This window comes from Corvus hawaiiensis, chromosome 2 (genome assembly GCF_020740725.1).
Source record: "Corvus hawaiiensis isolate bCorHaw1 chromosome 2, bCorHaw1.pri.cur, whole genome shotgun sequence".
Classification (NCBI taxonomy): Eukaryota; Metazoa; Chordata; class Aves; order Passeriformes; family Corvidae; genus Corvus; species Corvus hawaiiensis.
In genome coordinates this window covers 118,390,353-118,406,067 of record NC_063214.1, presented here as the reverse complement: position 1 = coordinate 118,406,067, position 15,715 = coordinate 118,390,353, and the positions used below count along the sequence as shown (strand labels likewise).

Below are 15,715 nucleotides of genomic sequence, written 5' to 3'. Positions count from 1 at the left end.
TGGCACCGCCCCGCGCTGACACCGCCCCGCGCTGACACCGACACCGCCCCGCGCCGGCACCGACACCGCCCCGCGCCGGCACCGACACCGCCCCGCGCTGACACCGACACCGCCCCGCGCTGACACCGACACCGCCCCGCGCCGACACCGCCCCGCGCTGACACCGACACCGCCCCGCGCCGGCACCGACACCGCCCCGCGCTGACACCGACACCGCCCCGCGCCGGCACCGACACCGCCCCGCGCCGGCACCGACACCGCCCCGCGCTGACACCGACACCGCCCCGCGCCGGCACCGCCCCGACACCGCCCCGCGCTGACACCGCGCTGGCACCGCCCCGACACCGCCCCGCGCTGACACCGCCCCGCGCCGGCACCGCCCACCGGGGGCGCCGTGAGGGCTCCGGGCAAGATGGCGGCGGCGGCGGCGCTGCTGAGGGGCGGCGGGCGGGGCGTGACCCGCGAGGTAAAGGGGCTGCTCGGGGCGATTCCCGTACCTCCTAACTCCCTCAGCTGTCGGCATTCCCTCCCGCTTTCTTAACTCGTGTTACGTTGTACCCTGCAGGTGTTGCTGCTGGAGGCGCGGGGGCTCTGCACGAAGCCGGTGGGCACCGGGACGGCGCCGCCAAAGAGTAAGAGGGTGGTTAGATAGTGAGAGGTACCGGGGTGTCAATAAAAGGAAGGGGTGAGGAAAGCTGGAGGAGGGTCACGCCTCGGAAGAGGCGCTGCATAAGCTGGGAAAAACCAAGGACTGAAAGGTCATCGCCATGTAAACGAGGGTTTCTGGTAAAATGTACCGTGTAGTAATAAAAGTAAAAGTAAAGGCCTGGCTGCGTGGAATATATTTATAGGCCATATACATAGACACACACGTATGTAGTTGCATATTTATAAGCTTGCCACTTCTTCCCTGTTTACCTTCACTTTAATACTCAAGGCCAGGCTGGATGGGACGGTGTCAGACTGTTCAGCGTGTACGAAGGGGAATGGCTTAAAACTGAAAGAAAATAGGGTTAGATTAGATAGCAGGAAAAAATTGTTTACTGTGAGGGTGGTGAGGCCCTGGCACAGCTTGCCCGGAGAAGCTGTGGATGCCCCATCCCTGGAAGTGTTTTTAGGAGGTGTAAAACCTAGTTTTTAACTTTAGATGATTGCCCTTGTCCTTCAAAATGTTTGTGTTACCAGGATTAAAAATTAGAAAGATTTAGAGAAAGACTTCCAAGGTCCAAATATCCCAAATAGCAGCTCCAGACAACAGTGTAAGAAGCTGCCATGTCCTTCCTGGGTTAAATTTGGTTATAATGCTTCTTGCCCCACAGGTTTGCAAGCCTGAACCTTGTTTTGGGTGCTGCCCTCCATCCCACATTGAGGAGCATTTGAAACCGTTTTGTCCCTGACCAAAGTCAGAGCAGGAATACAGATTTCAAACACTGATGCCTTGTTTGTATAAATGGAGGCTCAGTGGTTCAGTGAGGTTTCCTGTCCCAAATTAGAGATCCAGGTGCTGGAACAGGAAAGCACCATGGAACCACATGTAGGAGTGATCAGACTTGTTGACTGCTGTTGAAAAGATCACTGAAAGTGTAGTTGAATGCAGACTTCTGCCACCTTCCTAAATGCCAAAGCAAATAAAAGCCTGGCTGTTCCATTAAGAAAGCCTTCACTGCATAGATTAATTGAACAGCAAATTGCTTTTTATTACAATTTTTTTTTTTGCGTTAAGTATATTTGAGATGTACTTTAGTATCAGTTTCTGGATTCACTGTCCTGCAGCTCTGATTTGTGTCAGGAGACCTCTTAGGCCAGCTCTCCCAGCCAGCTGCTTCCCCTGCAAACACTCCAGGTTAATTAAGATGTATAGGATGCAGCTGCCTTTGCCAGATTCTGGCTGGAACAGGATGTGCAATTTTCCTTGCTTTGATAAAATAGTCATGTTTACATACAGAGTCAGTGATGGGAAATAGACCTGTAATTTCTGCCTGTCACCTGAGTGTGAACAAGTTTTAAACACATTCTGGGAATGATGCTGATGTTCCAAGCATCAGGGAGAACACATCTGGGAATGATACTCCTGTGACTGATACGGATGTGGTGTTCTTTGAGCAAAGTGATGCAGGTACAGATTAGCTGGTGCAAAGTTTGAAATACCCTAATTAAAGTGTATCAGTCATATTGGGTGTTTCAGCTTTTAATCATAAAGTCTGTCTTTTCCACTTATCCAAACTTAACTGTTTAAAGTACTATTCCAGTAACTAATGGTCAAGTTGAATTTTACTTGCTTTCTTGGTTTCTTAGGGTGTCGTAGCATTAATACTTCTTCAGGTTTTGCTCAGCTTTCCCTTGCCTGTCCTCCCTTTGGCCATTCTTGTGTTAGTTTGACCTCCTTTATGCTTCTCTGAAGAACTCTTCCATCCTGAGTGATGCTTCCTCGTGTGTTAGTCTCTCCAGGCTGCTGTGTGGCTGGGTCAGGGAGTCAGACCTCTTCCAAAGGTGGCTGCCCATCCTCCTGCCTTCCCCTGCCCTTCCTTCCCATCCTGCACCTTCCATCTGGCAGAGAGAAGTATGTGCTTGAAATTACTCAAAATACTACCTGTAAACTCAATACTTCTTTTCATTGTATTTTGTTATGATAAAAACTCTGCATTTCTTTCTAAAGTACTTTGCTTTTATTTTCATGTGCTTGTCTCTTCTGTGGTGTTTTCATCATACAGGGTATTACTGTAAAAGACTAGTGAGGGGAAAACTGCGTTTAGTTTATAGTCTTACACAGTAGGTCTGGATTTCCAAATTCTGCAGATAAATCTGCCTAATGGGCTGGAAATCTGGTGAATTTTGCTGCTGGTTGGAAGTGGTGCAATTTGTAATGGAGTTGGCTTTGCTATAGCCAGTTTCAGCCATGGTAAATCTTCTTAATGTGCTCCCCATCCTTGACCTCCTGTTTTTTTCTAACCACAACAGTATTTGCTGTTGCTCAGCCTCTTGAGGATGATAATAAGCATCCACGGGGTATTACGTACTCTCTGAAAGGACCTGAAAATTGCTACCTTCTCCTTCAACTGTTCGTTCCTTGTCTGGAGAGTTTAGCTTAATGCAGGTATCCACGAGGAGAAAAAACAGAGACAGAAACAAACATGAAGCATCAGGAGATCTTCTAAGACTTCTTTAACAAAGAGGTCTCAAACCAGAAATAGGAAGTGAAGACTGTGGGAGATGAGGTCTTGGGGAAATAGTGTTGGGCTGTGGAGGCACACCTCAGCTGGCAGAGGCCACTGGGCAAATGAACAAGTAATACCTTCATGGATGGCTTCAGGTATCTCTTACTCCGCTGCTTTGCCTTTTGGGAGTCATCCCTCCCTTCTGCTTCCAGGATAACTCTTGCAAGCAGCTGTGGCTGTGTCTCTTTACTTTGTCTGCTTCGCTGGCTTGTTCACAGACAAGCGTTGTCTCTGCAGCAGCATTTGAAGAGCTTGGCTAACGAGCCATCCTAATGCTCACCTGAGATAGGGAAGCATCTGCAAACCGTTTCCAGTGATGCAGAGTTGAAGCACAGGGAAAACCAGCTCTTGGAGGAGTCTGGCAAAGCGAGGAACGTAAGGATTTATCTCTTGAGTTTTGGCATTGCAGCAGCAAAAACTGTTACATGCTACTAGAACTCCAGTTCCTTTAACTTAAAAAGTCTTAAAACTTATTGCTTTGCAATGCCTGTGTTTAGCATTATAATTCCTTCAATGTATTTTTGTACCAGATTATCTCTGAAAGTTAAAACTGTGTGACTGAGATCAGTAACAGCAATGTCAGATACAATGATGATAATCCTCTTTATGCCGTTTCCTAGATGTAGTGGCACCACAGGGAAGCACCAAGCTGCTTGCCAGGAAGGCACCAGTTGAATTTCGTAAAATGTTGTCTTCTAGCTCTCTCCTGCTGTCTGCAGACAAAGGGGAGAGCATATCTAGTACCAGCCTCAAGGAAGCTGCAAAACCTGCTGAAGACACGAGGATGTCCATGTCAAGAAAAACTGTGGTTGCATTTCCTCAGCGAGGAGTTGTTTCCTCCCATGAGGAGGAAAACCTCACTACACCTGCAAGAGGAGGAGGCCTTAGGAAAGAGTTAGTTGAGGAACAAACTTCATCTTCATCCAGCTCAGAGTCAGATTCTAGCTCAGATTCTGAAGATGAAAATATTGATGATTCAGAAGTTCCCATTAAAACGAAAGTTGAGTTTCCCAGGCGAAATCCCATCTTTTCTGAGAACATAGCAGTAAAGGCATCAATGCTGGCAAAAGAGAAATTGTCCCAGAAATCCGTCAAAGAATATGGAATTAAGAAGCTGCCACGCAAACCAGAAATTAATGTGTCTCCTGTAAAGCAGGTCAAATTCTCTAAAACATCAGTCAGCCAGGAAACATCAAAATCCAAAGCAAGAGACCCCAAAGTAAAATCCACTCCAAAAGAGCAGAAGTCAGTCTTAGAACCACACGTGGTGAAAAGTCTGGATCTGACCAATGTCACTCGTAAATCTGATCCTGTGGAGGAAAAGGCCATTGGAACGCAGGTAGCAGCTATTCAACTGAAAGCCTCAGCAGTGACTCAGGAAGACAAAAAGCAAAAACTGGTATCCAGAGGAGAGAAGGAAAAGGTGAAGGAGGCACAGGAGTTGGAAGCAAAAGAAGTTACTGCTCCTAAAGTGGAAGAGACTTCTGGAAGCACAGCGTTGGTGATGGGCACCATGGCAAAGGAGGAGACCACGCAGGAATCAGGAGTCCAGGCTGGAGAAAGCAGCACGATAGAGGGTACAACTTTAAATTGTTTGAACTTTATTGATTCATCTGGGCTAGGGTTTGACTTTTTTAAAGGGTTTCCACATCTTCTCTGATCTTTGTACTAAAGCTGACAGAGTGGCAGTGACTCTCTGGAAGATAAATTGTTGTTCGTTGCTAATTGTTCTAAGCTGTCAGTAATACTCAGTCTCCAGCTATGCTGTGAAAGGAAGCGGTTTCATTTCTCTGTATTTATAGTTTCATAAAGCAGTTACTTATAAAATGGAAACAAGATTGCTTCCACTGTGAGCAAAATCATGGGTTTTATATGACAACACTTGTTTTCATTCTTCTCTTTTCTCGGAAGGATTTGGTAGCTGCCATTCTCATGAGTCAAATTTGATGCCATCTCATTGTTGCTTAAACCCTGCTCTCTTTCTGGTTTTGTTTTGGATTTTTTGGGGTTTTGATGGGTTTTTTTCAGTCTATCAGTGTTTCAGATTTCAGTAGACTTTGAGAATTCATAGTGCAATGCCAGAAACAGGTGGTGTTGATTCTGAGACTGGAAGGTTGCAAGTAACTCGTGTGGAAGTAGTGAGTCAGTTTTGTAGTGAGCTGTGGAGGAGACAGTGGTGTTTTCAGGGAAGACCATCATGCATCATGTAATCATCTCCTTGGCTGTGCTTCCCTATCTGACTTCCCCTTCTTATTTACTGCCATCCTCTTAATTGCCTGCTGATCTCATTTTGTGTATCTCGGTAGCAGATGTCCCTCTGGCCTGATCTGTCATGATTCTGCCTTTCATCTTAGGCAGTATAAATCTGCCATTCTTGAGACCCCTCTTCTCATTGCTACTCTGAATTAAAGAATTTGCCTGCTTGGAAGTAAAAGCAGCATGCTTGGATATCATCCTTCAGGAAAGGCCCTGGGGGCCAAGGGAACAGCAAATGGAACATGAGCCAGCAATGTGCCCTCGAAGCAAAGGCCACTGAGGGTTACTTTGGAGGAGCAGGCTGAGGGAGCTGCAGTTCCTCCCCTGGTGAGGTGCACCCAGGGTGCAGTCTTCAGTTTGGGGCTCCCCAGTGCAAGGGAGATGTGGGGCTGCTGGACAGCGTCCAGCAAAGTGCCACTGAAATGATGGAGGGACTGGAGTATCCTGTGAAGAAAGGCTGAGAGAGCTGGGACTGTTCAGCCCAGAAAAGAGAAGGTTCAGACAGAACATCATCAATGTGTGGAAATAAGCAGAAGGAGAGTGCAGAGAAGACAGAGGTAATGCTTTTTAGTGGTACACAGTGATGGGACAAGAAGCAGTGGGTACAAACTGAAACACAGGGTTTTGCCTCAACATCAGTGAACTCTTTTTTTTTACTGTGAGTGATGGAGCACTGCACAGGTTGCACAGAGAGGTGGTGGGGTCTCCATCCTTGGAGACACTCAAAAGCTGTCTGGACAGGGTCCTGGGCCTCCTGCTGTAGCTGACCCTGCCTGATCATTTGGGGTTGGACCAGCTGACCTACAGAGGTGTCTTCCAACCTCAACCATTCTGTGACTCTGAAGTGTCTGACCAGGTTAAGTGACAAAACAGTTGCATTAGTATGTCAGCTTCCAGGAGATGGTGCTGAGTAAAAGACCTGCCTTCTGTTTGAGGAGTTGGTTGGCTCATAATTTCGTCTGTTTCCTTGCCTTCTTCCCTGATGGCAACTCAAATGACTGGAAGTGGCACTCTGTGCTGTGGTCCACTTGACAAGGTGGTGATCAGCCAAGGGTGGACTCGATGATCTTGGAGGTCTTTTCCATCCTAAATGATTCTGCACTTCAAATAACAAAATGCACCACTGTTTGCAAGTGATAATTTTGATTTGCTTGTTTCTTCTTGCAGTCAACAGCATAAGCTTTCTTTAAAAAATAAGAAAAATTTGGGATGGGCTATTTTTTTATCTACAGATGATGCTTTTCTCACCATTCATCCACAGTGGAGTTCTAGATGCTCAAACATTATTTTTGTCTGGTGTCTCCAGATGTATCTTGTTCTCTCTTCCTTCTTTGAGAACAGCCACTGCTTTTCCTTGTTTGACATTCAGAGCTGCCTGTACCACCTGTAATTCCTACTTCTGTCCTGCCCCGTGCCCTTTTGTCTGCAAATTCTGCAGCAGCCACACAGAAGATGTAAAAGGAATTTTTCTCAGTACAAACCTGGATGTTCAGGTGATATCATCCCTTTGTAGAGCAGTCAGCAAAACCTGCTGACTTGAACTGCTGACTGAGGAGCAAAGTTGTAGCTGCTAACTCAGAAATAGGCCTGTGATTCATTTTGGAAGAACATCCCATGAAATGCTTGCTCTTTAAGAGACAAAGCAGAGACGAAGGATGAAGGGCGGGCAGGATGAAGTCAGGAATAAATTTTTCCTTCGAGAAGCCAAGTGCAGTGTATTTGGGCAGGAAAAATGAGTCTCCATCTGCTTTCCTTCTTGCACATCTGTCTCCAAATTTGAAACAACTGTCTCTTGCAGGTTGAGTGTACTCTTGCCTCCACTTGGCTGTTCTTGGGGCTCTTGGGAGCAAAGAGCATCATCTGGCTCTTCTTTCTGTAGTGTTGTTTCCTATGAGCTGTGTCAGGAGGAACGGAGCAGTAGGCACAGGGATATTTCCTGTCCTGTTTTGCTGAAACCATGACTTACTACCTTGAGGTTTATAAGCAAGCCTTGCTAAATGCTACGGATATTTCTCTTAATCTGATAGCTTCACACTGCAGTCATTATGTCATAAGTAAAGGGAAATCCTGGTGTTGCAGTTCTTGTGTTTTTATTGTAGGTGCACCTATTACAAAAAGGGCTTAATACAGTCTAACCTGAACCACCACATACAAACTTATATGACAAAGCTTTTCACTACATTGTGTGTCTTCTTCTATTGTTAAAACTCTGGGTATACAAGAATAAATTAATATTAGGAGTAAAGTTCTATTTCTTGCCATTTCCTTTGTTGTAAAATCAGCCTGTAATGGGAACCTTTTATGTAAATTACACTGCCTAGGTTTGCATAATATTCTAAAAGCATAAGAATTAATGTTGGGTTTAACATGAAGTAAAGAGTTCTAAATAACTTTATTGGGTTATTCTTTTTGGAGTAGAGCTAATACAAAGTTTAGAAGATTATATTTACAAAAAAAAGAAATTTGCATCAAAGCCTCTTGATATATTACTGCTTGGTATCACCACATTTGAAATTAAATTGTGGGGATCTTGCTAATTCCATCACTTCTCCCCATGGCAAAAATTCAATCTGTAAAGTAGCTCTAATAGCTGTATCTCATGGTCTGACAGGATGATACATCATTTGTACTGCTCCTTTGCCCCTCCTGGTTTGCTAAGAATGTCACCTACTGTTCTGGCTGGAATGAAAACCAAGGCAGCTATGAGAAAGCCAGGAAATGCAGACATATGTCTTGCAAAGATAAATGGAATGTTCTGCCCTGTGCACCCCCAGCATTAGGTGGTAGTTTGGGTTTAAAACCTGCACTGTATGAGATGCCTTGTACTGATCCCTGTTCCCCACTGCACAGTAATGCGCTGCTTCAGGGCCAGACAAGGCACCATCTGGGCTTAGGAAACTTCTCCTTTTGTTGTAGTTGCTGACTTTTCTCTTTCAAATGTTGACTGGATGAGGGATCTGACAGTTTATGAAGGCTGACTCAGTGCTTAAAAACATTGTCCTCTGGTGTAGCATCCTCATAGTCACCAGTTACTGTTTGTTTTCACAGAGACCACAGCACCTGCTCAAGAGGAGTTTGACAATTCCACCTACAAGAACCTGCAGCACCACGAATATCACACTTACACCTTTCATGATTATATCACTGTCCTCTCAAAGTACAGGCAGCCTCAGCCATCCTCTGGAAGACCATCACCAAGGCACTGAAAGAACCACATTTATAACAAACACCCAGGCAAGATGATGAATTGTTCTATTTAGCACTGTTGCTTCATCTGTATAATTTAAATCAGATAATAAATAATAAAGGCATAATAACTTGGGCTTTTGAACAGTCCTTCCTGGCTCTTGGGGTCCCTCACTTCTTGGCTTTTATGAGCGAGCTGCAAATGAATCATCACTGAATAAAAATATATTTTCTACCTCTCCATATATATTATTTGGTGATAGTGTAAAAAAGTCCTCACTTTTCAGTGTCTCCCAACTTTTGATACTGATCATTCTTGCAGGACCATGTCAAAGAATCCCTCGGGATTCAACTGCCTGTGGAGTATGAGCCATGGTTTAATTTGGTGGTGGTGTCACTGTACTGTAGTGGGTTGTGCTCCTTGCACACAAACATGTTCCCAGCTCTGAAGAGGTTCTGTTTATTCTGGATTTGGGAGTTAAAATCATTGGCTGGGAGCAGCACAAGAAGTATTTGTCTCCTGTGGCAAGAGTGAATGTTTTGTGTTAGTGGAGGAATGCAGGTTTATGTAATGTGATTGAAACATCTCAAAACCTCTGCTCTTGTAAAGGGAGAACAGAACATACAACTTTATTTAATCATCTGTTGGGGGGCTCCAGCATCCAGGTTCTGCAGTAATTGAAATAATTTTAAATGTAAGAGAATCTCGGCGGGCACTTCCTAATGGGCTTTACTGTGTTGATTAAACTCTGAGGACAAAAACCTATTTCAATGGATAGAAACATTTGAATGTTATTTTTAAATGTGATGAAAATATCATAAGGGTAAAACCAGCTCCTGGTACTAATTGCTGGGAGTATGTTTCATTTCCCACTTCTTTTTTCCCCCCACTAAAAGTTAAAATTGCTGTCCATCCTCAGTCTTGCTCTGCAGAAAATGTGAGCCATGAGGCACTTCTCAATACACGTTATCAGCAGTTACAGTTGGTCTCAGTAAATTCTGTACTTCCATCCTATTAGTAACAGTCTTCTGCCTTCTGGGAAAATGGCCTTGATGGCCGCCAGCTGTTGTGGGTTTAGTTCCATTTTGGCTTCTTGTTCATTTTGGGGCTTTTTGGAGTTAATTGGCCTTTAAGCAGTTCTTGCAATAACTCCAGCATTTTCCATCACCTGTCTGTATTCTTTCAAGCAACAGACCAGGAAAGATCAAAGGGAAAACAGAGTCAGCTTTAGGAGTCTATCTGGATATTGGATGTGAATCCCTGGGTGCAATTAGTAGAGCAGATATTTTATACTCTAGCTTGGCAAAAATGTGGTAAGAAGGATCAAGAGGCCTACATCAATTCGCTGTGTAGAATTTTAAGTCAGAAACCCCTGGCAAGCAATTTTATTGTCCTGTAAAAAATAAAGAGCATGTTGGTGACTCCAACTGAAATTTAGAAATCTGTTAATGTATAAATCCACGTGCTGAGGAATAAAGAGCAGAAAGTCACTCAGAGACACCAATGGTCCCATGTACACTGTACTTGTAAAAGGGAGAGAAATTTGCTGCTAACATTAAAAACATGAAAGAATCGGGGTCTTCCTTTATGAAGGGCCCACAGGAGGGCCCCAGTAAAGCTGCTGTGATTTGTTATTACCTGAGACTCCACGGAGTAACCTGAGCCTCACAGCTCAAGAGCTGCACTGGTGCTGAACTGTGCTCTGAGCTGCTCTGTGATTACAGAAGGAGGCTGCAAATTGTCAGACTCTAAGCAGTAAAAGTGAAATGTGTATTTACTCAGCTTACCCACAGTAGCTGTCACTGGTGGCTGCTGGGAGTCAGACTGGCTCACCTCGTGCCCTTTTTATTTCTCAGGAGGGCTGGTGTTCTAAACAGGGACTGAATCAGCCCAGGAGGAGTGGGTTGAGGTAGAAATGTGTCTTGCTTTCAGTCAACTCCCACCCTCTGGTCAGCTGCATTTCTAACTAAGGTTCTAATCTGGTCCTGGGATGGGCGTTTTGCTACCCTTGTTTCATGATCACAGCAAAAATTAGTGGTGGATGCCTTTTCTATCCATGTAATTCTGCCTTGGTGTCTTCTGGTGAGCCTTCCACACCTCTGAAATGAAGCTGGAAGTCAAATAACTTCAAAACTCTTGTGCCAGGCTTAGGTTTGCCCTGCTCAGTGAACCAGTCTGCTCTGGAAAGGGCAGATAATGCAAGGAAGGCACCAAGACTTCTTCCCACTGTGGTGTTTTCCTGGATCTCAATGAAAAAGGCTTCATTTTTTTGTCCTTGGCTACTACCAGATGTTGCTGTGTTTGAGTCATATGCTAACATTTAAATTTCAAGCAGGATGCAACACGATATACTCAAATTCTGTAACGTTAGTAACTTTGTCTTGCTGTGCTAGGTACTTGCCAGGTAAGTCAGGGACCTTGTTTGGAAGAATGTATAATCCAGGATACTAACATAATTCCTGGAAAACCTCAAATGTGAAAGAAATTAAGTCTCAGCTTAGTTACTGTGAAAACCAGCTGTTCAAATCCAGCATAGACTTCAGAAGTGGGGTTTTCAATGCAAATTGCATTACTGGGGGAGTACAAGAAGATCTGGAAAGTGGAATTAATTAACCTCTCACTGAAAAGATGAAGCAACCACTTTCTTTGTCAAAGGGAATGGTTTTTAAACTTTATGTATTTTTTTTTTAAAGTGTAGCAAACTGCTAAGAAAATTGCTTTTCAAAATTTTCTCACACGTAGATCTCTAATTTTGAGCCCAGAAGGTTCTGGACAGCCACTGGAAACCCACTAATCCAAGGTACAGAAGTGGTACTGCAAACAGAGCTTGTGGTGATCACCTTAGGTATTACAAGTTCAAGACTTTTTTGGTCCTTCTGGTGCTTCCTGTGGCCTCCAGTCATGATAAGAACTGAAATCTATTAAGGATCTCTTCAAGTTTTCTTTCAAATTTGGGAAATGAGATTAACTGAGTGCACTGACAGATCTTTCACAGTACATCCCCAGTGTTCAACGATCAGAACACATCCAGTAAGCCCTAAAAACCTGCCCCAGCTCCTTTCTCTCACCACAAGAGATGCCATTATCGTGCAATGCTTCTCTTCCAAACAGTTTGAATTCCTGGTGGGTCCAGTCAATGGCTGGTGTGCAGTGAGTGAGCAGAAAACATACTCCCAGTATCCTGTGTAGCATCATAACATCAGAATTGTGCAAACTGACCGTGGAAGGGAAGTCCTGAGATCAGTCCTCTGCTCTGCAGCAGGTGCAATTAGATCAGGTTGCCCTGGACCTTGTCCAGTTGAGTTCTGAATATACTCAAGGATGGAGATCCTACAGGCTCTCTGGTCATCTTCTCCAGCATTTGGACACCCTTGTGTTTTAAAAGACAAACAAAAAAGCTTTACCTGTTGTCTAATTGGAATTCTTTGTTTCCTGACGGTGATCCTTGTGTGACTCTTCTGACAAGCCTGGCTTTGTCCTTTCTGTACCCTCCAAGGAGGTAGTGGAAGGTAGCAATAATGTCCCCCTTATTGTCCCCTTCAGACCAGGTTACTTCTGTAACACCCAAGTGATTGACTCCATAACCAGGGTGGTTTTGGGCTGTAGTTTCACTTGTTTTGTTTTTATTTTATCCTTTTAGAGAAACTCCTCTAATCTCTGCGTAATATTAATTAAACTCTTAGGATTTTAAACAAAATATCCCACCGAGTTTCCAAATCATCCTTCTCCTCTCATGTGGTTCTGTTTAATGGAATTGTAAATACTTTCTTCTATGAGTCTATGGTTTCAGTGCTTAGATATTATCCTTAGTGTTCAGCTTGTTCAGCTCAGGATCACTCTTAATACAATCTACAAATATTTCTGAGCTCTCCTTTTTTTATTTTTGCCTACACACATTCAATTATACCTGGAAATTCATACCCACCTCTGGAAGTCTTGGGTATGTGGCAGTTTAGGGGCAGAAAAGACTGTATTAATGCATAGTTAGGGACATAAGTTTAAGTAAATGTGTTTATAATGAAATATCCCAAAAATTTGGCTCAGTGTGTGGAGTCAGTGGGTCAAATCTCAAAATTTATTTTGGTCTCTCTTGCCCTCTTTACAAACTTTTAACTGCAAAACAGATTGACAGGAACATGTTTCTGTAAATCTGTCGCGTCACAGAATACAGCCTATATGCATTTGAACTTCTAACACTCACAGAGCCCGTGCCATGTGTCTGAGTTAAAATCAATGCCTAAAATTCTTAGTGGGGTTGTTTTTGTCACTCCAGTCTGAAATGTGGTTCAAATAGCAATGCTCCTTCCCAAACAGACAGTTCCTACAGCAGTATTGTAAAAAAATGAGCTAATGTAGATTATTTATGCTTTCTCTTTTTCTGTTGGTTGAGATTTTGCTTCATTTTCTGTTCCTGTATCACGTCTGTCCATGATAGTGAGGTGCTCTTGCTATTCCATTTGTCCATGAGGGTACACTTGGTTTCCAAAATGTGTGACAGCATTTTTCTGGCAGGGGAGAGGGAATGTGCAAGCCACAACACACCTTGAGCTACACAAAGGGCTCGTGGTCGTGTCTCAAAGAAGGGAGCAAGAGTTACTCTTCCCTGGAGGCTTGGAAAGGGATTTGAGAGCACCACCCCTCCATGCTTCCATTGCTCATTTCCAGGTGCTCCTTTTCCAAAAGGCACCTCCCATGCTTTTTTTATTTAGTTTAAAATCATGCCAGACAAGGCCATTGTAAACTGTATGGAGGTTTCCCAAACTCCCCTGGGGTATTCCTAAAAGTGAGCTGCATCCTGTAGTTTGAGGATTGGGAGAAATGTGAGGGGAGCTGGAAAGAAACTCAGAATATAGAATACAGAAGGGAAATGTAGGAACTGAGAGCAAGGATGGTCCTTATGACTCAGGTGTTGGACTGAATCATTTGTGAGACCTCTGGCTGCCCGGCAAGCTGCATAATTCCTTAGGTTCTCATCCTTGCTTTATAGATGAGGAGTTAGTGGTCCCAACTTTCTCTTTGTCCATCACATCTATTTAGCGAGCAACCCAGAATAAAAACTAGTAAAAAATGGGAAAGACTTTTTCTTACAACTTCTGTCTTGGGGGCGCACATCGTTTAAGAGCTCCGAGCTAGCTGAGGTTCTCCCACGAGATGCAGTGCTTATTAACAGCGTGACAAAAATACACTTCAGATAGGCTGGGCAGAAATGCCAGCAATTTTGAAACTGCATTCAGGCAATGGCAAGACCGTTGAGATACAAAAAAAAGCTTTACAACTGTTCCAAATACTTACTAGTGGAAGGCTGTTAACAGACAGGAAAAAATGGGGAGGTGTCCAAAACCAGCAATCCACCCTGGTGAGAAATCCAGCTGCTGGGAAGTGGAATGGTGCTGGAATTCATACCAGGTTGTTGTCTCTGGACACCAGTCAATGGACTCCATCTTCTATATCACCCTCCCATTAGCCATAAGAAATCGGTGTTTTTCAACTCCTTTTCTCTTGGCGGCTGGATGTGGAGAAGGAGCTTTTTCTCTCAAGTCCTTGCTGAAGAATCATTTCAAAGCTGTTGTATTTTGGAGTTCAGGGAAGGAACTTCACTACTCTGCCCCACTCCTGCCTCTTGAAGGTCACCATTGGACTGAGAAAAATCGACCAGTCTATCCTTCCTCCAGCTGCTCAACTCCTGCTGTTTGGTTTTTACTGCTGGGCCCAGAGCTGCTTATCTTCACAGTCTTCCTCCCCTCTGAATAACTTCAGGATTTATCCCCAGAATCAATGGCTGCTTTCTTCTGCACAGTCTTGGGAAACCAGCATCTTTAAAGATCTCCAAAAGGACACCCCATTCCTCCCCCCTCTGCTTCTATCGCTGCAAATTTGAGATGACTATAAAAAAAGAGAACTGAAGAAAGAAATAATTGGGGGTTCTTTTCCTTGGTGTTGGCTGCACTTTTATGATTGTGTTTTTTGAGATTTTCCACGTAGCCTCGAGGAATGGGGAAGCTGTTTTTTCGGACGTTAAGATTCCAGGTAACAGCTACAAGATTCCAGCTGCTGCTCGGGCCTCGGGCTCCGTGATCCTCACCGATTTATGCGTGCTAATGTTAAGAGATTTGGCAGCACTTCAAGCGAGAGGGTGAAAACAACGTGTTTATTCTAAGCTTTGCTCTTGCCCTTTGACTTGACAGCGGCTGTACAAGTGGCCTGGCTGCTCCAGCTCCTCTCCTCCAGAGCATGGGAAAAGCAGGAGCAGCAGCAGGGAGACAGCTGGCTGGCTGCTGACTTAGAAAGGCATCATTGCGTCACGTCACGCTGGGTGAGTTATCTTTGCCATCAGAAGGGCCATGATTTTCCCTTTCTTTTCCTTTTTTTTTTTTATTTTGTGGGAGGGTAGGTGCTCCACAAATTCATGGCGGGGATTTGGTCACGTCGAGTAAAGTGTCCCATCTGTCAGAGGCAAAGTGGGTTTTTATCCTTGAAATGTCCTGTTTTTCTGACCCTTAAAAAAAAAGAACTCTGCTGGACTCCCTTTGAATCCCCTTTAAATGAATGGTTTGTAAACTTATTAGGATTTTAGGATATTAGGCCTTTCTCATATTTAATGTGTGGATTGTCTGAATGGAAACATTAAAGCCAACACAAGCAATAAAGATGGATTGCCAGTAAAATAAACAGTTTGGCCTCTGACTGCACAGAGGAAGGAGATCAACTCAAGAAAACATTTCCTAAAAGTCACTTTTCTAACTGTAAGGCAATTCTAATGGCTGATTCTTACTTAAACCTACACTGTTCTCCAGTTTATTAATCCACACATTTAACTTGGTGTCAAAGTGGAAGTTAATTGACATTGTGCTTCCAAAGCAATGCTGGTGTTATGATAGGCACCAAACTGCCATGTGAAATACAGAGTAAAAGAGAATGGGAAGCAGTAGGGGTGTTTCTGAGAATCCAAAGAGTTTGCAAATGATACAAATGAACAAATCATATTGACATGCATATGTATTGCTAGGAAAATTATGGCTCTGGATAAATCTCATGGAAAGTTTATGGTAATTCCTGT

At 44.0% G+C, this 15,715-nt stretch overlaps 1 protein-coding gene across 1 annotated transcript; it reads left to right on the top strand.

Moving 5' to 3' along the window:
* The first annotated feature begins 367 nt into the window (after positions 1-367).
* Positions 368-8,807, top strand: NDUFV3 (NADH:ubiquinone oxidoreductase subunit V3). Its single transcript, XM_048290325.1, has 4 exons — positions 368-466; positions 566-632; positions 3,836-4,792; positions 8,520-8,807. The coding sequence occupies exons 1-4, from the start codon at positions 413-415 to the stop codon at positions 8,675-8,677; spliced, it is 1,236 nt and encodes a 411-aa protein (XP_048146282.1). The 5' UTR covers positions 368-412; the 3' UTR covers positions 8,678-8,807.
* Positions 8,808-15,715: the final 6,908 nt, after the last annotated feature.